The sequence below is a fragment of the Hakea prostrata genome, chromosome 1 (genome assembly GCF_041222555.1).
Source record: "Hakea prostrata isolate BN-2017 chromosome 1, UWA_Hpros_2, whole genome shotgun sequence".
In the NCBI taxonomy this organism is placed as follows: Eukaryota; Viridiplantae; Streptophyta; class Magnoliopsida; order Proteales; family Proteaceae; genus Hakea; species Hakea prostrata.
In genome coordinates, this window is record NC_142600.1 from 11,310,108 (window position 1) to 11,334,258 (window position 24,151).

General features: G+C 38.8%; 2 protein-coding genes across 2 annotated transcripts; both read left to right on the top strand.

The window, feature by feature from the left end:
• Positions 1-191: 191 nt before the first annotated feature.
• On the top strand, positions 192-2,165 carry LOC149027468 (putative clathrin assembly protein At1g03050). Its single transcript, XM_089150972.1, has 2 exons — positions 192-855; positions 1,000-2,165. Exons 1-2 carry the CDS (start codon positions 192-194, stop codon positions 2,163-2,165), a joined length of 1,830 nt encoding a protein of 609 aa, XP_089007098.1.
• A 6,173-nt stretch (positions 2,166-8,338) lies between these two features.
• On the top strand, positions 8,339-17,093 carry LOC149027469 (PRLI-interacting factor). Its single transcript, XM_089162745.1, has 2 exons — positions 8,339-9,378; positions 15,869-17,093. The coding sequence occupies exons 1-2, from the start codon at positions 8,608-8,610 to the stop codon at positions 16,805-16,807; spliced, it is 1,710 nt and encodes a 569-aa protein (XP_089018871.1). The 5' UTR covers positions 8,339-8,607; the 3' UTR covers positions 16,808-17,093.
• The last annotated feature ends 7,058 nt before the right edge of the window (positions 17,094-24,151 follow it).

Here is a 24,151-nt window from a genome sequence, read left to right on the forward strand (position 1 = left end):
GAAGCAGGTGACAATCCTTATCCCTTCCCTTCCATGCACCCTTGTAGATCTATTGATTTTTTGTATTAGTTGAACAAGTAGTACAAAACAAATTAACCTGCAAGTCTCCATGTTGAATGATTTTGACACTTTAAAATAATTACCCTTTCAGAAAAGAGAAAGAAAAGGAAAGGAAAGGAAAGGAAAAAAAAATGTCCTCAGGCAAGCTCCGTAAAGCCCTTGGGGCCGTGAAAGACAAGACGAGCATTGGGCTAGCGAAAGTAAATGGGAGCAGCACCTCCATCTCGGACCTGGAGGTTGCCATCGTAAAGGCCACTCGACACGGAGAAAACCCAGCAGACGAAAGACACATTAGAGAGATTCTAAGCTTAACCTCTTATTCCCGTCTATACATCAGTGCATGCGTGATGACATTATCAAGGAGACTCAACAAGACTAAGAATTGGACCGTCGCCCTCAAGACACTCATTTTGATTCACAGACTTCTCCTGGAAGGCGAGCCTGCTTATGAGCAAGAGATCTTCTTCGCCACCAGGCGTGGAACTCGGCTTCTCAACATGTCTGATTTTAGAGATTCTCAAACTAGCGACTCATGGGATTACTCGGCTTTTGTACGTACTTTTGCTCTCTATCTTGATGAAAGACTTGAGTATCGGATGCATGGTCGACGTCGTCGCCGAAGTGCGATTGGATACGAGGAGGACGAAGAGGAATCCGAGCAATCGCAATTGCCCACGCCCACGCCCATGCCCATGAAGGAAACACCAGTTAGAGAGCAAAAAACTGAGCGTATCTTCACCAGGGCTCAACACCTGCAACAGATTCTCGATCGTTTTCTAGCTTGTCGACCCACAGGTCTGCTTGCAGCTATCTATCCATCTATCCCCTTCTTTTTCTACTCTCTATCTATTAATTGTCTCACTTCCCTTATCTTAATTGGCGTTGTTTATGCTTTATGTATATATAGCCGTTGGTGATATGTATGAGTATGCAATGCAGGTATGGCAAAACACAACAGGGTGGTGATTGTAGCTCTCTACCCAACGGTGAAAGAGAGTTTCCAGATATACTTTGACATAGCCGAAATCATGGGTATCTTGATTGATCGCTTTATGGAGCTCCAAGTTCCTGATTGTGTCAGGGTCCATGAGATATTCGCCAGGCTCGGAAAACAGTTTGAAGAGCTGGAGTCCTTCTACAGCTGGTGCAAGCAGGTAGGAATTTGCAGGTCATCCGAGTACCCGGAGATCGAGAAAATCACTCCTAAGAAGCTCGAGGTCATGGACGAATTCATCCGTGACAAGTCAGCTCTTGCCCAGATGAAGAGAGCCAACCCAAACTCTGATCAAGCAAATAACGATGTCATTGTCCAAGAAGAAAGAGATGACAAAGTATCAGAATCCACCGTCGAAGAAGAAGAAGAAGAAGCAGAGAATATGTCCACGATCAAAGCGCTACCGCCTCCGGAAGGTTTTCAAGAAGAAGCCAAGGTTGATGAAGAAACCAAACAAGAACCTGAGACCGCCACCCAAAAAGAAGCCGACCTGTTGAATCTATACGATGACACGGTAAACATCGAAGAGCATGGAGACAAATTTGCATTGGCATTATTCGACGGGGGCAGCACTACGGCACCATCTTCTTCTCAAGCTCCGCCTTGGGAAGCTTTCAAGACGGAAGACAACGGGGATTGGGAAACGGCGTTGGTACAAACGGCTAGCCACCTACCGAACCAGCAGACATCTCTTGGCGGTGGTTTTGATAAATTGTTGCTGGATGGCATGTATCAACAGTCGGCCGCCAATGCGGCAGCTGCAGCAGCACAGAGTGCCTATGGAGGAAGCGGAAGCGCAAGTAGCGTGGTGATGTTGGGCAATAAAGCCATGCTGGCACTTCCAGCGCCACCAGTCGTACTCTCCAACGGTGGTGGTGATCAGGCTGCAGCAGCCATGGGACTGAATGCTGATCCATTCGCTGCGTCTCTCGCGGTGCCACCACCCTCATACGTGCAAATGTCGGAGTTGGAGAAGAAGCAGAAGCTGTTGACGGAAGAGCAATTAATGTGGCAACAGTACCAAAGGGGTGGTGGCATGCAATTTCCAGGACAACTCGGCCTTACCTCTACCAAATTGGATCTACAACGAAATCACTATCCCTACACCTAGGCTAACTAGCTAGCTAGCTCCTAGCTGGCAACATATAAGTATATAACGTTTGGCATGCAACATTACATTAATGGGCTGGGCTGGGCTGGGCTGTGCCGAGTTGAGACTTGAGTGCTCGTGCTCGTGGGCATGCATGCAGCGCGAGTGTTAATTTGAGGGAAGCGGCATTAATTAATTAGGAGATTAGTGGCGCATGCATGCCAAAGGTTATTTGGTCATTTTGTACCTAGCTAAGGTTATTTTTGTCACCTTCGAGGACACGCTGGTGTAACTGTGACGAGCTTCATGGTAGGGAGGAGCCAGGGCAGAAATCGAACAGTAGTAAGGGTGATTTTGTAATTTAATGTTACATGTCTTACTTTGTCTGTGTACGTACTACATAACTGTGTACAAATTCCCGTCGCCGTCAGAGTTAAGAGAGAGAGAGAAAGAGATAAAAGTAGACATATATAGGCATACAAAATATTAAAGGATGTTAACCAAAAAAAAAATAATTTAAAGGATATAGAGTGCAAAGGAATTTCAGTCCTAATTACCATATTCTTTAATATTCCAAAGGAACTTCTTGAATTCGTTAGCGAAAACGTAGAAACTATCTAATTGTTATTCAGTACATTCTTTGGCCTTGTTTGGTGAATTTTGTAATATAATCTCACTTACCTATCTGAAAAGTAAAAAGAATGAGGTCATTGTTTAACTATTGGCTATTTGGCTTTTAATTGTTCTGCGATTCATATCTTCACCAGCCACAAGGTCATCAATTGATCAATGTGAAGCATTCTTCACCCAATGAATCAGTCCTTTCATATTTACGTAGTGTAGTGGGCTATCCTCCCTTAAAAAGGAGAGATTGATGACTATTAATACCGGCCGTGTGCGGCTGCAGATCGAAGATATGAATCTTCCATTCTGATCATATTTCAAAATTAATTAGCAAATTATCCTTTACTTTATTCATCTCTTCAATCGATTAAACAAGAGCTCGAGCCCTCCGACCGACCAATACCAACTTTAATACAATTTTTGACAGTTACATCTCTCAGGGAACCTGGACCTTATTGTAAAGCTAGCCCCATGCAGCTGCAATACTCGCTCGATCGTTACGTACTGATCATTGCAGCTGGTACTGGTTTCCGATAGACCACAGCAACGAAAGTGTAGGAAAGTGGAACCGGAAGAGAGCTGCGAAGACATCGAAAGCCACCGCCATTATATATATCGTGGATCTGGCCATGGGAAGAGGCCACCAGCAAGAAGAGAAGCAAATTAAGCAACTACAGCCTAGAGCCCCCAGGCCACCTCTAGAATATTGCCATATTGCCGCGTTTGGACAATATGGATGATAGAGACACGACATAGCAAAAGCTAGGTGCCTTTAGCCTCGAAACCTCCTCTTCATTGCCGACATATTCCGTCTCTTGACTCTTGGCCGCCCCCTTCCCTGTGTATGTATGTATGTATATCCTCTCTCTCTCTCTCGATCCCTCTCTCTCTCTCTGCAACCTCTCTATTTCCTATTCGTAGAGGATGATTGTTCATATCACTTTGTTGCAGTTAGAAGCTGCTAGAATTTTCCAAAGAACAAAAAGCAAAAGATCGACTAATCTAATTAATACACACGCGCGGCCGGTGCGTAGTCTGAGGCCCCTCTCTCATATGATCTCTACCAAAATTCGTTCTCTTTTGCATCTCCATTTGAAAACAATATAATGATCAGATGGATGGAGCATACGCAAAACTTTCTTAGCAAATATTTTTGCTTTATTAATGAAGATACCTTGCGTATTTACATAAATAAATTAAAAATAAAAAAAAAAAAAAAAAAAAAAAAGCATCGATCGGCCGATGGAGAGGAAAAATCCATCCTATATATACACATTATGTTATATGGGCTCAACATTGATTTAAAAGAATGGAATACCAAATCAGTGGAGAGAAGGAAACTATCGAGATCTTCAGAAGGGTGCAGTTGCAATATCCCTTGTCACTGGGACAGCGGCTGCAGCTGGCTGTCGCCATCGAGTTATTACAAAGCCATCGCAGGGCTCTTCCGTTGTGTCCGCAGAAAAATCTTTCTTGTCCTTCACAGCACTCACCACGGGCTCTAATCCCTGCATATTAATATATATATATATATATATACACGATATTAATATCCATCGATCGATGTTTGAACATCATACCCAGAAATTTTCTTTTGATCTCCTACGTACCTCTGTGAAAATTCTTAGAGCCTCTTCGATACTTGTGGTCTTCGCAACGTAAAGTGCTGCTTCCTGCAATGAGAGATCGGGTTTTTGAGCTAATTAAAATCCGTGATGATAGAATAAAACTAAATCGATCAGAAAGTTAACGCTGATTCACAATCAATGAACTCACTCTCGCAAATTGAAGTTGACTCATGTTAAGAGTCCTGGGTTCACTCTCGATCGATGATTTTCTCTCTATCAGAAAAGTTGCAGACGTATTCATGCCTCTACTTTTTCCCTGCAAAAGATTTTCTTTCAACTACCCAAAACTAGAGAGAGAGAGAGAGGGGTTTAGACAGAGAGAGCAAGAAAAGATGGAATCTTAGAGAGAGAAGTTTGCGTGGAACTCGATGGGTTTAAATAGGCGAACTAGCTAGGGTGAGCTAATTCAATATCACCCCGAGAGAGATAGATCTACAGAGAGAGAGGGACAGATGGCTCTTAATTAACAGGGAATACTCGATTTAGATACGTGTAACGACGGCTAGCGATCCGGGACACGTGGTACGTGGCATGACAAGGAGTTACGTAGTAGCAAATATAACAGAAAGTTTCTGTCCACTGTGACGGTTGGTGAATTTCTCCCCCTAGATCGGCACAACTGACATCTGGACCGTCCACCTTTGGGATATTTCCACAGCACACCGTCAATCTCTTTTCTTTTTCTTTCTTTTGGGGGTAAACACAGCACCGTCAATCTTACCAACACCTATTTTTAATGGGTCAAAGCAAAATTATCAGGTCCCTAATTAACTTTATAATTTTAGTAATTTGTTCTTACAAAGGTGCCGCGTTGGCCATCACTGGACCTACGAAACGGAATCAATCTATTCGTTTTGCCTTTTTTTTTATATTTTCTTTTTCCTCTTTCGAGCATGAGGGACATATTAGACTCCCCAAATCCTATAACTACCAAAGGAGTTTGACACACAAGGCCACAAGGGGTGGTGGAGACCACCAAACACAATTCAAACCAAACTTTCTAACTCTCTTTGCCAAATAATCAGCCTGGTAGTTAACAGACCTGAGAATAAAACAAAACTGTAATAAAGGAAAACAAAAATTCCCAAACTTATTACATCCCTCCAGATTCTCTCGCTAACCCAATCAAGAGATTGAGCATACCCGTTAAGGGCAGAAATAGCCACTTGGCTGTCCAAGTAGATAATCAAATGAGAGATGTTTAAATATTTTTTTAATTTTTTTTTGGTATTGGAGAGATGTTTAAAGATAAAGCTACTAATAAAGAGTCACAAATTATAGTTTATAGTTTCATTGATAAGATTAAGCTCATTTATAGTTTTTTGTAGCCGAATCATAGAGGAACTCAAAGATGGTTTAACAAGAGTAGTTCATATACACTGAACCCAACCAAGTTGGTTGAAAGTACCAAATCTGGTATTTATGAAAATCATTCAATCTTTAAGAGTTTCTCCCCAAAAATCTTCACCATGATTCTTAAAACTGAAGCCTTCCAACATGCTATAAGCATGAGAGCAATGAAATAATAAATGAGGTAAAGATTCCACGTGCAGACCCAAGACCCATAAAACATATAGGTGCAAATGAGCTATTCTTTACCGAAAAAAATATTAGAGTTATTTTTAGCAAAAAGATTCTTATTATGAGGTGTTGCACCATGAGCCACTCTCCAAGCAAAATTTTTAATCTTTGAAAAGGCATTAATTTTCCACTCCACAAAGGATGGCTCATCTTGTCTTGAAGTTGATATAACCTGAATAGAGGAAGATAACTGAATATAGTATGTAGATTTCACATTAAATTTTCCTTTTCTTGAAAACTTCCAAGCCCAGTCACTATTTGTCAACAAAAGGAGAATTGGAATGGTCATAATAGTTGTCCTCTCATGAATAGGAAAAAGACCTCTCAAAATGTTACTATTCCGTTTACCAAAACAAAAAAAAAAAAAATGTTACTATTCCATGCTTTGGTGGGTCAATACACTAGATCATGAACCACTTAAGGCCATTTGAATTATTTAAATGCAATTGCCCACCCGCTTATGTAATCCCAACTTTAGTATTTCCTCACCAGCTAAAATGTTTTTCCAACCCCACGAAGGATTTCTAGACTGTATGACAGATAAAAAAGAAGTGCATGGAAAATACTTCGCTTTCATAGTACGAGCCCAGAGAGAATACGGCTATGTGATAAGCCTCCAACTCTAACAAGCAAGCAAAGCCTTGTTGAAAAGGTGTTAATCTCTAAAGCCTAATCCTCCAAGGTTTTTTGGGAGACATAGGGTGTCCCATTTAATCCAATTAATCCCAATATTCCCGCTATTCTTCCACCAAAATTATCTAATCTGCCTAGTTAGTTTTCCAGTCATCTCTTTTGATAATAAAAATGTTGACATAGGCACATAGCATTGGGGGGGGGGGGGGGAGAGCACTGGCCACTGCTTTTATGAGGATTTCTTTTCTAGCAAAGGACAAGGGCTCTCCTTTCAACTTGACAATTTTTTGTCAAGTTTCTCATCAATTTAAGAGAACATTTGAGTTTTTAACCTACCAAAAGTAGATGGTAGACCAAGATACAAGCCATGGGAGGTGACCTCTGTAATTTGAAGAACTTAACTATTATATCCTTGAATTTGAGGGGGAATTCCCCTACTGTACAAGACAGCAGATTTGGATTGATTTATATGTTGGCTAGACACTTCCTCATAACTATGGAGTATCTGAACAATAATGATTGCATTATCAGCCTATGCTGGAGTAAAAAGCATACAATCATCAACAAAGAAAAAATGCACTTCCCCTCCATGCTGTTACCACGTCGTTTGGTTAACGGATACTCAACGCTTAAAAATAAGGCTTCAAATAGTAGATACAGACACGAGCATATTGTTATTCTTTGTCGGTCCATATAATTGGTAACTTTTTAATTGTGGTCCGAGATCTGGGCTTGGAATCAACTGATTCACTGATTCGATCCAATTCTAATCCCTAATGCCTGTGAACGAACCAAAAAGAATAAATTACGCTAGACCTAGACCAGACCAGTTTAGGAGGTTCAATCATCAACGCAACTAGATCAAATGACATCCCAGTTTCTTGGAGCCACACCTACCCACCGAGGATTTGGCTCTTTTTCTTTGAGAAAAAAATTATCAATGAAAGATATTGGATTAAGATATTCTATATTTTTTTGTTTATTGTATTTATATTTGTATTTGTAAACCGTATTCATTGCTGAATATTATGACTCATTGAACTCATTGAGAAAGCCCCTAAGGAGAGTGGTTCAACTTCAATGTTGTGCATTTAATGCTCAACATTGTGCTGTCAATAGTCGAGATTTCAATATTGATTGTATGTTTCGCTTTCAATCACCGTTGGCAGCAAGTGATGCACATTTAATGCGCAACATTTAGATCTCGCCCCAAGGAGAAAGGATCCAAATCTACCCACCATTGGCATGGTGCATCTGCCTTCTTGCTTGCTGCTAATCGTAGACCGCCCTAAATTTGGATCAAATAAGGTCCTTGTGAAACTGACGCAACAGCCTTTGAGGTCTTTTTTGACGGCGGAAAACCTATCGACAACTTAGTTGGGGTGTTCCGCCTACATAAAAATTGCCATAGAGCTCCTTTCATTCATATTTCAGTGGGCGGGCACCCTATCTTGTGTACATCGACCTTGTGCCCTTTTCCCAGCTTCAAAGCTTTGAAAGTCTCAGCATATATAGTGAGTGTGAATCATTAGTGCCGGTCTGCCAGTCACTCTCACATTTAGGTATGTACCTCGCAAAATTAGTTGTTGCCTTGCCAAATTGAAGGGCAAAGGAGGGGGATTTTAGCAATAAATGGACCGAAATGATGCATGTCCTTCATGACATCCAAAAATTGAGATTAAGTTAAAAAATATATATAAAATTTTATCTTTTAAATTTTACCGGATTCGACATTTCGACCCTGCAGTTCCATAATTTCGGCCTGCTTCTTTTGTATTCCTCCCATTGCCCGTGTTCAGGAATCTTTCTACTCCACAGAAAGAAAAAAATCAATGAGCTTCGTATTATCTTTTTCCTCACTCGACCGAGCAAACAATCTCTTCTGATCTTCTCGGTTCTTAGTCTCACCTCCAGTCCGATGCGTCTGCAAATTCAAGCCCTAATCCCTCCCCTGGTTACTCCCCATCCACAATAAGAATAAACGGTGAATTTAACCAATGGGGGACTCCGGCCACCGGAGGAAAGCCCAAGGCCAGTCTCGTCGTGAGCGTGAAGGCCGTGGGTTCCGCGGGGGTTGGTGTTGTTCCTTCGGCATTTCCTCCGACGGCCCCGAAAACCTGAGCACCTCTCTCCCCAAAATCCCTCAGAAATCGGATGTTCCGTCCAAATCTGGTGGTGGTGGCGGGTCATTACCTTCTTCTCCTAAGAGCAGCAGCAGCAGAACTGGGCTGGGCTTGGTTGGCCGTATCGACGCTCGTCGTATCTTATCTCCTGGAAGGGTTTCTCCCATCGACTCCGACACTGCCATTCACACTTGCTCTGCTGCCGATGTGGGTTCTCAGTTGGGATTCCCGGATAAATTGCCGATTCCTGAGGGAGCTGAAGCTGGAGTTTCATCTGCCGCACCCCCTGGCTCCTCTTTTTCATCCTTTACTCTGAACAATCATATGGCCAAGGATCAAACGAGTTTCTGTGGGTTGTTCGATGTGAGGTTGAGCTTGAAAGGTAAGAATGGGAGTTGTCTGGTTTTGGAGTTGGATTCGCAGGTGCTGTCTGCGAATAGTTCAGTCTTTGCGGGGTTGATCTCAGATTCTCGAACGAGTGGAACGAGTACCGGGAGCAGTTCCGCTGCCAATCTCTGTAGGATTGAAGTGCCTGATGTTGCCAATCTTGGAATATTTCACCAGACTATTGAGCTTATGTTTGAGGAAGATATCACCAGACGGCTTATCAAGGTCGGAGCCTCCCGTTCTATTGATATACTGGAGGTGAGCCTCTTTTTAGTTCTTCGTCCATATGTTTATTTCCCTATTGGGTCTGTTGATCGGGAACTCTGCTTGGAGATAATGCTCATTTCGATTCTGTAGCACTGTTTTCAATTTATCTGTTTATAATCCATAAGAAACTTTATTGAAATGGATAAGGAGATTTGAGTTGGCTAAGCTAGGGGAGGAATTTGACTCAGGTTCACAGAATTTTCCCCAAAGTTATTCCCAACACACGTTGCTCTGCACCTTGGTCTTCCTCAAACTAATGCCACTGTGTCAATCAACACTAATGTCACAGCACACACAATTTAGCCTTGTTAACGATCAACACTTGGTATTTCTCAAACTAATGGCTCTGTATCAATCAACACTAATGTCATAGCACGCAAAATATAACCTTGTCGATGATCTCATTGACAACTCAGTACCACACACGCACTACATGTAAAAGATGCACAACCACAAACACTATTATCAAAGTCAACTATCCCATTTTGTGTATTGCAGTCACACCAAATCGCTCTGGCCACTATCTTGCTTCAAAGCTTGACCACACAAATTCAAGAAATACAATCCCCAACCCTAGATAAGTCCTAACTTGTTTGGCTTAGAAAGAAAAAATTAAAATAATCAAATATTGTCCCTTACGAACATGTTCTATTTTTTTTTTCCAACATGTGTAAGACTGTTTAACAAATAAAATGGGGATTTGTGATGTCGATTACCTCAATCTATGTAATACCACTATACAATGCTTTACCAATCTTTAGTAATAAACACAAATGCACTCCAAATATCAATATGTATTTAATATAAAATGGCAGAATTGGTTTGGCTTCCCTTCACCTCCAAATCCTTCACCACTTCATCAACATGGAACCTTTTCTGCTTCCCTTCACCCCATCCCCCTTGGCCCTTCCTGGTTTGGTTTAAGGGTCATATTCCCTGCCTCTCCCTCTCCCTCACCCTCTGGAGAGCCCTAATCTTAGCTCTTCCCACCCAAGATTTCCTTATAAGTCGCCACATCCCCGTCAACCCCAATTGTATCCTTTGCTGGAATGGTACTGAGGACCTAGAGAATTTGTTCTTCTCTTGCCCTTTCTCTTGCTCTCTTTGGAGAAAAGCCCTTGCTTCTATTTGGCCCTGCTCCCGTCGTTCATTTGGGTTTGATCGTGATTGGTCTTGGGCTTTGAGTTACTTTTCAGGTACCTCTATTTGTGATTGGATTGGTAAGCTTGTCTTTTGTGCCATGGTCTACCACTTATGGTAGGAGCGTAATCTTAAGCATTGGATTTCTAAATCCCGCTCTCTAGACTCAATTTGGAACGCTATTTACTTCGATGTTTCTTCTAGGATTATCTCTAACCCCCACCCCCCAATTGCTGACTCCCCAAGGAACAAGCTCATTATTGTCTCCTAGGGTCTCAACTCCCAATTCCATTCTCCTCATTGATCCCCCCCTTGTTTTCCCTTGTAGTTTTGTGTTTCGTTTCTAATTAATTATTTATTCACCCAAAAAAAGGGCAGAATTTCTCTTAGAATTTCAGATTCTCAACCCGATGGCAGTTGTGACGGCAACAACGTTTTCCAATCTAACACATGGGTTGGACTTGGATCTATACTCCGATACGGTAGATATAAGACCAGTTGTTTTAGTGGAATCTTCTTTCAAACTCTTTGATTTTTAGTATATGGAAGCAACAATAGGGTTCATATTATGGCAGCATAACACTATCAGGTATTGCAGCAATGGAAGAATTAGGTTTTCTTTTTGTCTCAAATTCTCTTCTTCTAACGCTGCTTTGGATGCAGCATAGATCTCAGATTTTGTTTGAAGCAAAACACCATGCACTAGCAGAATCTGGGTCGCAGCTGTGCTTTCCTCTCTTTAATCAACGTTCTTCAAAAACACATCGAAACAACTTGGATGTTTCTCAGCTGCTCTGTTCCTCAATTTTGATGTTCTCAGGATTCTGCTGTCCCAAAAAAACACACACATACTCTCTCTCTTTCAATATTTCAAGATTGTTGCTTGGATTCGATTTTCTTGCCCTCACAAATCTACTGAAATTGGATGGTTTACAATGTTCTGCCCACTCTCTCTCTCTCTCTCTTCAAATTTCCCCTTTGTTTAACAGATTTACTAGTAATGGGAAGATCATTATGTCCTATTATGTGACCCTTTTTTTATTTAAGTATGGATCAGAAGTCAATCTTGTGCACGAGGAAGGGGGCAATTGAGTTTCCTCTTCTTCTTTTTTTCCAATCTTCGGTCACTAGCATTTCTTTAAGAAATACTTGGACAAAAGTAACTTGCTATCCATGAAAGGAGAAAACCTACTTTAGCTCTCCTTATTAGATTCAGTTTCAAATTTGCTGCTTTATCTCAGATATTCATATTAGAGGCCACAAAATGAATACATTTCAGATCAAGTGTTTCACTCCCACTCAGTTTACCTCGCTACAGCTGGCAAAATCCATGTCAGAAAATTGATGATGTAAGCAGCAAGCAGATCCCTAGCAAGAGCAGTTAGAGGGCCTAGCGCCGCTAGGCCTTTGCACAAACCCCTAGGGGTATTTTGGTTCTTGTTTCTCAATTTTGATTGTTTTATTTATTTAGTTGGATTCTTACTTTATTTAAAGAATCCTAATTGAGTTATATTTCAGTTATTAGCTGTGGAGTCTAAGTAGGAGTCCAAGATCAGTCTAGAGTTGAGTCTCCTAGTGTCTAAGTCTTTTTGGGAGTCTTTTGTGTAATGGCTATAAATTCAAAGCTCACTGCTGTAACAAATCAGTTTTGATCAATGAAAATCTCAAAGAATTTACAGCCAAAGAGGCATCAAGTAGGGTCCTTTTGAGGGGGACCTTGTGGTTCTCCGAGAAGTTCTCTCTTTCAATCTTGAAGTCTCAATTCTGTTTCTGCTACACCAGTTACAGATCACAGCTCTCCTTCTCAGCAAGAACAACAAACAAGTAAGCCAATTCCCTCCGGAAGCCCTATTCCTAAGCCACTACCCATTCCCTTCATCTCTCCATTTTCCATCACTCCTTTCACTAGAATTCTGTGCAAGAAAACCCAAGAATCCCCCCGGTCCAAGATTACAGCCTCCAATCCTTCCTTGGGACATCAAGATCCTATTGCCATTAGCCCCATTCCTTCCCCTCACTCAAAACCAAGAAAACAGTCCCTTTCCTATCTTGGGAAATCAAGAAAGAAAAAAGAAAGGGAAAACTTCTCTGTCCCTTGTACTTACTCTCTATTTTCTCTTACTCCTCTCTCAAAAGTTTCACCTCTAATTCCCTCAAAAATGTGAACTTTTACCAATCCTTCTCCCTTGATATTTTAAAATGGCCCAACTACCCTTTATTTTTACCTCTTTAATCAGTTATGCTGATTTTTTTTAACTGTTTTTTGGTTTTCCCCCCTTCCTTTCCTCCCTCTTTGTAGGAATCCATACTTGGATGTATATTTTTTTTAATGTTTTATATTTTTTTCTTTCTTCTTCTTTTATAGATTATTTCTAGTTTTTCTCTGTTTTTTGTAGGAATTCATAAAACGTGATTAATTTTTTTTTGTTTCCTTCCTCCATCTTTTATCAGAATCCATTAAACACAATTAGAAGTTTTTTTTTCAATTTTTCCCTCTTTTATAAGAATCCATTAAAAAAACCAAAAATATAATTGAAAAATAAAAATAAAAAACTTCTATAAAAGGGGTGGTGAGGAAAAAATAATGAAAACACACCTAATCAGAGATAATGGATTCTTATAGAAAAAAGAGAAAGGAAAGAAAAAAAAACTAAACAAAAGAAGAAAGAAATTGCTTTAATCCAGTAAAGGGGGAAAATAGAGGGTAATTGGCCATTTTAAAATATCAGGGGAGAAGGAGAGGTAAGAGTTCACTTTTTTGGGGGAATCAAAGGTGAAACTTTTAAGAGGGGAGGAAGAGTAAACAGAGAATAAGTACAAGAGAGGCAGAAATTTTCCCAAAAAGAGAACAAAAAAAAAAAAAAAAAAAAGAAGAAGAAAGAAAGAAGAAAGGAAGAGAGAAAGATGGCAAGATTGGGCAAGAATCCTGAGATATCCATTCCCCTCTTGCTGCAAGCTTCCCATAGTCCTAAATTCCCAAACTTGAACCTGTTTTCTAATCCCATATTCCCATCCCATTTTCTTAAAACCCTAATTTTATTTTCTCCCCACTTTTTTCCAACCCCTCTAGGTTTTGTTAACTGAGTTTGTCCATACCTTTCCCAATACTGTAATCCACCCAAAAACCATCCCATCTTGGTAATTGTTAAACCCTAAGATCTTCTTGAACCCATCCCAATCCCTGGAATTATTGCTGTGGTTGAAAGACTTGAACCAAAAGTTGTTCCATCCTCCTTGGTTATGCATAAAAATTATCTAAAAGAGTCAACTCTCAAGTACTGCTTGATGACTTCATGTTCACATAAGTGAATTGCTTGCTGAAATGTAAATTTGATCAATCCAAGATTGTTATAGAAATCCTAATTAGATTAGGACTGAACAATCCGTCTAGTGGAGTAATCCACTCATTCGTGCTGCTGTACTGTATCAAAGCCCAAAACCTGTTATCCTTATATGTTCCTAAAATTGATGTCCAATAAATTATTTATATATATATTTAGATGGTAGCTTTGCCGGTTTTGCATGAGGAATTAAGATGATGGTATCACTGTCACTGTACCTGTCTGAAGATCTGTATGCTGACCTACACTCCATTACTGACCACCGTTGTGGTGGCTACCATTATGTAACTCTGGTTAACTTTGTTATTCTCATTGTGTGAATGTATTTATCATGGCTGTGCTGACAACAATGACAACACCAACTACCATATCCTCAATCTAACCGAGCTTCCAGAATTATTATCGGAGTCTTAAAATGTACTATTTTCCAATTATTACCCATCAAACCGAAGTAAAACTGTGTCAGAGCTGTAGGAGTTGGCAGCATATTTGGAATAGGAATACTTTCCAAAATTTTGCTGGACTTAAACCAAATACAGGCAGAGAGTTTGTACCGTTAACTGATAGAACCCCAAATTTTAAAGTAATCATGTAGCAGTCAAAAGCTCATTAACAGTTCACTAGCTTTACTGAAGAGTTACGGCAACAGTGGAGATGGCCTCAGTTTTTCCTTCCCTTTAATATACTTTTTCTAGGTGATCTGGAACCGGAAAACCTTTTAATAATACTGGAAATTGGACAGTATCTGGAATTCATCTACTACTAACAAAGTAGACTCCTCCATAAGACCTGCTAATAATGTACAACTTTCCTTTTTTCAGGAAAATAGAAGTGTGTGCTTCTCTTTCTCCCATCACAGGAACTCTATGAACCATGAAAATTAAGAGTTACAGATTTGAGTGGCCCATATTAAACTTAGCAGTGAGCACCATCATGCTGCAAGTTATTGAAGTGCTTAGTTATCAGTATCGTAGTTCTGGGAAACCACACTGTGAACAACCATGAGTAGAAACTTCTGCTGCTGCCAGGACGCCATAGGGAGTGAGAATATTTTAGCCAAATTAGGGAGATCCAATATCTAAGAGGAAGGCAATGGGAGTTGGACATATTCTAGCTCTGTCAGTTATGTAAGAAAACCATCTAATTGAAAGCGGTTATTGTTCCTCTTCATAACATAGCCTGGTAGCCAGAAGACTTCCATATGACTTCTTCAATCCAGCAATAAACTCAACAATACACAACTTGTTCCATCACATGCACCAATTGATGTTTTCATTCTTAAGTTTCCTGAAAACAAGTCTGTTCCTCGCATCTTGAAAGGATCACTTATTTGCAATTCTGTTGGTTGTTATGCATAATTATGCATCACAATGACCTTGTTTATGATCACTTTTAAAGCATTGTGCTTGGAAATTTAAGATGAAGAGAAAGAGGTGGGATGTTTTCATTCAAGTTTGGTAGAGAGAGAAAGAGTAGCTTCTTAAGTTTCTCATGGAGAATACTCTTATAAGTTTTCCCTCAGTTTCCCAGATTGACTTGACTTTACTGGAATTGAAACCTGCAAATTTATAACAACTTTTTTCCTAGAGAATATTGTCTTAATTTTTTCCGCAAGTTTCCTAGATTGAATTTGCTCTACTGGAACTGAAAACTCACAAAAATGTAGCAACCAATTAGAATTCTCTGTTCATATCTTTGATGTGTTAAAACAGAAAGCAAAGAAAGATGTCTAAGCATAGCGGTTGCAAGTTGCAACTAAACTGCCATCATTTTCTATGAGAATGCATAGATTTCCACTTTGTTACTGGAGCCTGGTATTTAGGATTTCAGAATTCACTTTAGCATTTTATATTCCTTGAATTATTCCAATCTCTTTTAGAGGCTTGGCCTGACAATTGGTTCATTTATAGTGTAGTGTATTAATGGAACTTCTTGTTATCTTTTATAGATAGCTTGAGGTATTGTTGAATCATAAGGTCCCACCTCTTTTTACTCATCAGGTGTCAGTGGGTATCATGTTTACCAAAGGGGTGTTCTCTTGTTTGAAGTACCTTGAAGCTGTTCCTTGGACTGAGCATGAAGAGGAGAAGCTGAAGAAACTTTTCTCCAGATTTACATTCAATGATGCAATAGCTCAAGATGTGCTGGCGAGGCTCTATTCACCACATGTAAACAATACCGAGCAACATTTGGCCATGCAGCTGGTTTGGTCGATCACCAGTGGTGCCAATACTAATGCAAGGAGGGATCTCAAGTTCTTGGTCAAGGGTCTAATGTCGAAGAGCTCAGTCTATGACAAGGAATCTGTTAGTCTTGACAAGCAGGATATGTATGTTGTTTGTCAATCATGCTTGGGCTCATTGCTTGGTCTGTTTGAGGAAGCATGCAATTTTGTTACTGAGGAGAGATTAACTGAGAAAGATATGGGTAGGCCATTAATCGAGCGGACATCAAGGCAAGTTGACAACATCAATTGGCTTCTGGAGATCTTACTGGATCAGCAAATGGCAGAAGATTTTGTTGCTACATGGGCCGACCAAATACATTTGGTCAGGATGCATGAAAAGGCATCTCCAATAGTCAGGTATGAGCTCAGTCGGATTTCAGCTCTCATTTTCATTGCGATGGGAAGAGGAAAATTGCATTGCCGGTCCGAAGTAAGGTGTAGGGTTCTTCAGGTATGGTTTGGGCCGATGCTGGTGGACTTTGGTTGGCTGCGGAGGTGCAAGAAGGGGCTTGATGTGAACGAATTGGAGGAAGCCATGGGCCATGCGCTTCTGACACTCCCCTTGAAGCATCAACACACACTGTTCATGGAATGGCTTCACTGTTTTTCTAGTCATGGCACAGAGTGTCCTAATCTAGGCGTAGCATTTCAAGTCTGGTGGCGCAGATCCTTCTTGAGGGCCCCTGAAACTCGAACCATGGAGTCGTGGTAGTCATTTTGTAATTTCTGATGTGTTTAGACTCTGATGCATGAGTAGTATCTTGTAGCTTAAGGGCGTCTAGCTTAGATTTGATGGAAAAAGAAGAAAAAAATAATGCAGATCAACTGTGTAGATTTTCAAGGCCTAAAAGCAATCCAGGTCTGAATCAGTATATGAATATCCTTTGCGATTTAAGCATAAGCAGATGGATCGAAGTTAATAATGCAGATCGACTATGTACAGTGGCTACGTTGATATCAGTTCTTGTATCTATTGCTTTCTGCAACTTGATACCTAAGCAAGCTCTTGACTTTGTGAAGTACCGTGGATGGGATAGTAATGTCGCCAAGGTGGATGACCTGTTCATTCATTCTGGAGAATTGTTAAAAGGAAAACCTGTCCGCGAACATAATAAGCTACTTCAGTGCCTTCAGGTAGCCCACCTTCTTCAAAGACCAACTTATGCAGTCTCAAGTCTCAACTTTCTTGTTATCTTCCCTTTACTACCATTTGTTGGTGAGATACCCTTCGAAACACCACTAGAACACTTGGGAGTCAAAGCCAACTTTCTTGTTCATTCATTCTGGTGATGCGTTTTACCTTTACCGTCTCCGCTGCAGTTAATGGTTTAGATAGATCGTAAACACTCAAGACTCGAAACCACCGCCGGAACGATATAAATAATTTCAGGTTGAGTTTTTTGGTTATTTACTTTTTTTTGGGTCTTTTTATTATTCACAGTTGGTGGAACTGGAAGTGAAGGCTGGGGGCGTTTTCGCAGGATAGAGTTCTCTTCACTCATTTCCGCCCAAGGGAAAAATGTAACAGAAGCCTTTTCTTTGGTCTGTTCAACTCTGACGAGGTAACCTCAATTCGAGCCGAATTTTTCCTGAGTGGGCCAAACTGCAATCAGATACTTTGAAACCTCAATAAGCCAATACCAACCTTGATTCTAGATAATATCTGTTGTTACAGATACTACGTAACCTATACAATCTTGTATTTGTTTATACTTGATGTACTTATTCCATTTCGTCAGAGATTACATATTCTACGTGGTATCAGTATCAGTTTTTTCTCTGATTCTCCGACGGGCTCTTCGATCCTGTCATGGCTTCCGCTCTGCCAACTCTAGTGTTGCTCTTCCTTCTTCATTGATTCCTCCCTTCCGTTGAACGTTGCTCCTTAATTCTCCACCCCTAGCCTGAAGCTAAATGACTCCAATTATCTTCTCTGGAGCACACAATTCATGGCTCTGCTACACAGCCATGATCTAGCCGGCAACCTGTCTTGAACTGCTCACCGTATCTTAAGAAATAAATAATAATACCTCAATGTATATTTAAAAAATCAAATTGAAATTATTTACATCATTTCTGGCGGCAGTTTGGACATGATGAAGGAAGAAGACGAGTGAAGAAATTCTCCTTTCACCCATATCAATGTGATATAAGAGTTTTTTTATTTTAGTTTATTTAATAAATTGAGAGTATTTTGGTCTGGTATAGGAGTATTTTAGTCATATCATTTATTTAACAAGTTGAGAGTATTTTGGTTTTAATATGGTATATAAGTATTTTAGTCATAATCATTTATTTAACAAGTTTAGGGTATTTTGGTCCTTCTATACGTGAAATTTTAATGACCCTACCTATGTTAGTTACTTTGAGTTTTTTTTCTTTCTTTTTTCGATAAAAGAAAGAAAAGTCATTAAATTAATTAAAACACTTACAACCATAGAGTTGAGATCCATTAAATACTTCCATTAGAGTAGTAGTTTTTTTTTTCGGTAAAATGCTCTTTATATTATAATAAGAAATATATATATATTTTTTTTTCTTTTTTGTGAATAATAAGAAATATATCTAGTAGTTGTTCTAGCTAATTTTTTCAAACCAAGATTTTACCATTGGGGATGAGAAATTATAATTTTTATTTGCGGCAGCCGCGGTTGGCTGCCGCCAACGGTCCGGATTCTTTCATGATTGAAAAAGAAGATCAAACGGTTAGGATTAAGAAATGGGGGTAAAAAATGTAAATAGAATTTTCATTTTTTACCTTAAAAGATTTTCTATTTTATAAATTTACAATCAAACCCTGATTCACCGAACTGCTTCACCGTCAATAAGCCTTGATTTTTACCTCCGTTTAATAGGTCCGATGGCATTGCAACTTCTACCTTCTTTTGCAGATCGCAACTCCACTGTTCTCATCCCACCAAAACATCCACTTTACGCAAAACCCCATCTTCATAGCCCCACACCCATCTGCCCAAAGCAAAGAAAAACAGAGGAAGTGATTCAAGTGAAGTGAAAGAAGCCCCAATCTTATCATCTTATCTTTCCCCATGGGTTTTTTTGATTTCTGTCCTTCATTGCTTGAATCTCTTGTCTGCATGTATTGTCTCTTGAATTGCTAATGTGGCTACCATGGGTAAAATCTCCAGGTCAAAGTCCATCACACAACTTCCAGCTTTTCGCTTGATCTTCATTCAAAAGACTTTCAAAATGTATGCAAAGAAGACAAATAACCAAAACCCAAAAAAAAATCCATCTTCTAATGGATTTGCATCGCCACTGCAGCTTTGTTCATTATCTCGTCCTAGTACCAATCACTCCCTCCAATCGCTCCATCGCCTCTAACTCCATCACAATCAAATCCGGTACCGCCAATCTCGATCTCTCTCCCAGGCGTTGAGAAACAACGATCTTACTCTACCTAGGGTTTTCATCTCGGCAGATACATGGGCGGAGTTGAAGAGATCCGTCAACTTCACGAAACCAAAGAGCTGAAGAGGTTAGTTGCGATTGTGTGATTCGTTTGCAATCGATTGTATATCTGATTCTTGTCAAAAGCTTAAACGGAGGTAAAAATCAGGGCTTATTGACGGTGAAGCAGTCCGATGAATCATGGTTTTGATTTGTAAATTTATAAATAGAAAACTTTTTAAGGTAAAAAATGAAAATTCTATTCACAATTATACCCCCCTTTCTTAATCCTAGCCGTCAGATTTTTTTTTTTAATCATGAGAGAATCCGGACAGTTGGCGGCAGCCGCCAACCACGGTTGCCACAAATAAAAATCAAAGAAATTATCAAACTTAATTGTCTATGTTGCCTTAGCAACATTCATTAACATAGGTATTTGAGTTAGAGGCCATATCGTTGAAGTTGGCTTTGGTAAGAGAGTTTGTAGTCCTTGTAGATTGCTCCACATCTCTCTTATTTCAAAATCTTTTGTTGTTAGTTACTTTGAGACTTATAAAGCAAATTTTTGTACTAAGTGGACCCACACCTTAATTTCTTTGATATTTATATATTTGATTTGGTTTACCAAGAGATAGTGGGAGCCATGATTATTTATAATCTATGAACAAGTTTAAGTCGGAAGAAAATATATATATATATATATATATATATATATATATATTTTGTTTGTCTAGGTTCATCCAGGCCAGCTTGCGTGCCAATTACATCATCAGAGAGAGCTTTGTCGACTACAATGGTCGAACCCATTACCTCTCCATTAAGAAGTATTGATCTTACCACCAACTACGTTTTATTGATCAAGAAAATATAAGATTTGTTAGTCAATGCAGGGTTGGTAGAGTAGTCCGTACTTCTTCATGGAGAGGTCGTGGGTTCGACCCTTATGGACGACAAAACTCCCTATGAGGATGTAATCGAGTGCGTGCAAGCTAGCCCGATGAGCCTCAAAAAAAAAAAAAAAAAAGAGATATGATTTGTTGCAAACTTAAAACTAACTTTAATTTTATTTATTTTTTGTTTGTTTGTTTGTTTGTTGTGTGTGCCAAAGGTGGATTAGCTGAGCGGTTAAAAGTTCAAACTCCAATTAGAAGTCTTGGGTTCACACCTATATTAGTAATATTTCCCTCGTAATATAAATATAAATTTGTCGAATACAAAAAAACAAAAATTAATAATAAAAAATATAAAACTAACATTTAAAAAATAATAATTATTTCATACATGACATTTCACTACTAGAAAAAAAAATCACAAAAAAAGAAAAAGAAAAAAGAAATTCATAAATTATCAAAATATTTTCTTTCGATAAAGTTGTTTTTTTTAGGAGAAAATTACATGACTCAAGATTCTTAGGGTCTTCAATTTAAAAGTAGCTTCCTAGCTTATTATGTTTTAGGTAATAAAAATCAAATTTGCGTTCACAAAACTAACTAAAAAAATTTCCTAAAAAAAAATAATAATAATAATAACCAAAAGAGTGCTTCCAATTTTTTTCCGCTAAAATGATAATTTGTATTAAAAAACGAAAATAAAAATTACAAACATACAAGAGCCATTCCTCAAACCCTTAATATCAGTTGCTCCCAAATACACCAAACATCACTGGATCCAAGTCACATAATCATAAACAACGAATCAAAATTTGAAACGAGAACGACCAGAAGCCTTTAAATCAAGTTCAATCATTATCAATGTTGTCTAGGGTATATTAACAGCTGAAGAATCCCGTCTTACCGCCTGATTTGCCAAGAAATAAGCCGCATGATTGTTTTCCCTATAACAACGCGAAATTTTCCAATGACGGCTAGCAATAAAAAAGCCAACGCCTCTCTAGTGCTGCAAGAAAAACCGTACAGTTGAATTAAAATCACAACTGCCACTAAATCGCATTCTATACATAAACGTTGAATATCTAACTTTACGGCCCATTCTATACCTGCATCAAGGCCTCCACCTTTTAAACATCTTTACCCCTAAGACCACAAAATCCTCTCAATGCCGATCATCAGTCCCAATAATCCTATAGCACCACTTGAATAGCCCTTATTGTCCATCATCAACATTGCTTCAACCGAGTGGAGAAACCCAATCATTTTCTATTATGCCTGAAAGAGGAACATTGTCCTCGAAGCTCCAAAGGTCAAAGATAACACCACCAACTACGTTTTCTGGATCGAGGGTTTCATTACATGACTATAATCATTTACCATCCACCTCTATGTTTTGAAATTCTCAAATAAATGACAAATCACAACTATTATCCACCCAAACCAAGGCTACGACAAGGGATTTCAAGCGAGGCCTGGAACTATAAGAGGCTTTTAATTGTTGGTCGTGGCTGGTTGTATACACTCCTATATGATTCAAAAATATGGTGATTTGACCTTCGAACCGTTCAATAAATCCATACCCAAAAGTGGCAAAAATTAGGGATTCCTATAAAAGCTTTTTTTTTTTTTTTTTTTTTTTTTGGTAATACTATAATAGCTTTTGAGCATTATGCAAATTCCTCTTGCTTTCATTTGGAAATTCAACTTCGGAATTCATATGGAAAAATTTACTTCCATTCTCCGAAGATTTAAGAGAATTTAAATTTGAAAACTCTTACAATAAAGGAAATGGCTGATACAATGGGTAAATCATGCGTGGAAGAAAGATGGATTGGTTGTAAATGATGGGTGAAAGGCACACCTATGGCTGAGAGTGAAAATGTAAAAAAAATGGAAGAGACACTCATTTGATTACTTTTGTAAATCAAAACTTGTTTTTATTCAGCCTATTTTTATTGAGAGTGATTTTTTTTTTTGTTAAAAGTAACTAATTATGTAATTTACCATTTTTTTCTTTTCTAAACATCATAATAATTAATACATAAATCATTTCAATCTAAAAGTAAATAGGATTCGTTTTATTATGATTTCTGCCAACCAAACACAATTTAGAGAGAGAAAGAAAGAGGAGGAGGAAATTATGTCCTCCTCTCTTTCGTGAGGATACCTTTCAGCTCAACTTCTTTCAAGAAATACCTATCCAGCTGACCTCCTTACCTATAGGAGAGTGCCTCTCTAATGGCATGTCCACCCTCCTCTCTTTGTGAGGGTACATTTCAGCTCAACTTCCTTCAATAAGGTACCTATCCAGCTGAGAGTGCCTCTCTAATGGCATCTCCACCGCCTCTCTAATGGCATCTCCACCCTCCTCTCTTTGTGAGGGTACATTTCAGCTCAACTTCCTTCAATAAGGTACCTATCCAGCTGAGAGTGCCTCCCTAATGGCATCTCCATGTAATCACCCAGCAACAATATATTAATATTAATATATATCTATATAGTCATGGCAGGGTCACAACAAGATTCAAGCTCGGTTCGTGTCGCACAAATTAATAATAGATGAGCCCTTACTATATATAACCATATAATCAGATCCTTTCAACTTGATGTGGGACTAAATAAAACCATGGATAAAAGGCACAATTAAAACAGATTTTTATATAAAATAAGTTTTAAACATATTTACAACATACTTCCTTCTAATTTTTTGTCTATTCCAAATGACTCCTTGTGAACGCGGCTAGTTGTAAATAGAAAAATAATACATAGTCGTTATTGAATCTTCTTGTTACTAAAGAAAAATAAATAAAAATCTAAGAGTAACTAAATTGCACAATGCCACATTATAATTTTTCTTAGATTAAATCTATTAAAAAAAAACTTTAAATTCTAAAGACATAAAGTTGGACAATATGAGAATTTTGAAAATAAAATAGATCTTAAGTCATTTTTATTCCATTAGTATGAAGTGGAGATATAGTTGATATGTTATGTAAAACATATGGGTGTAAACATGATAAAATTCAAAGAGGGGTAAGAGCAACAACTTTAAAACCCAAGAATGTGTATATTTGCCAAAGGTGGTATGTTAAAGCGGTTAAAGATTCAACTTTCCTAGGGGAGGTCTTGGGTTCACACCCACTCGGTGGCATTAATATAATAAAAAAATTGTGGTGCGCGCAAGCTGGCCCGGATGAACCTCATATCAAAAAAAAAGGAAAAAAAAAGAATGTGTATATTTAACTTGATCTATTATTATCATATACATATGCACACAAAAATAAAGAATAGGGCGAATAATGTAAACTTACTGTAGAAGCAATTATAGAGATAAACAAACCATCGAAGGTGGTGGTCTAATGGTTTCAAGCTTACTTTCAAGTGGTCTGATAGTCCCAATGTCACATATTTGAATTTCATACGCTATTTTGTTTATTACGTTGGATAGTTGTGTGCTCTATGGATTATACTAGGCATTTGGTGGGGCTCAATAGGGGCGCAAGTCCGCTACTGCATCCCCTTTCTCAACACAAAAAAAGAATAAGATAGACAAGCATTTTTTTGGATAAAAACAGACAAGCATAACATATATCTCTGTATACATTATCAAAATGAAAAAGTTAGATGGATGATCATCCCCGTTACCATCATCATCGATGGTGTATGTAAATTGATGACATGAGGTCATGGGGTCATGGATGGCGCATGTGGTAAGGAGAGAGGGAGAAGATTTGACTTATTTGGAAAAGGTTGTAAAT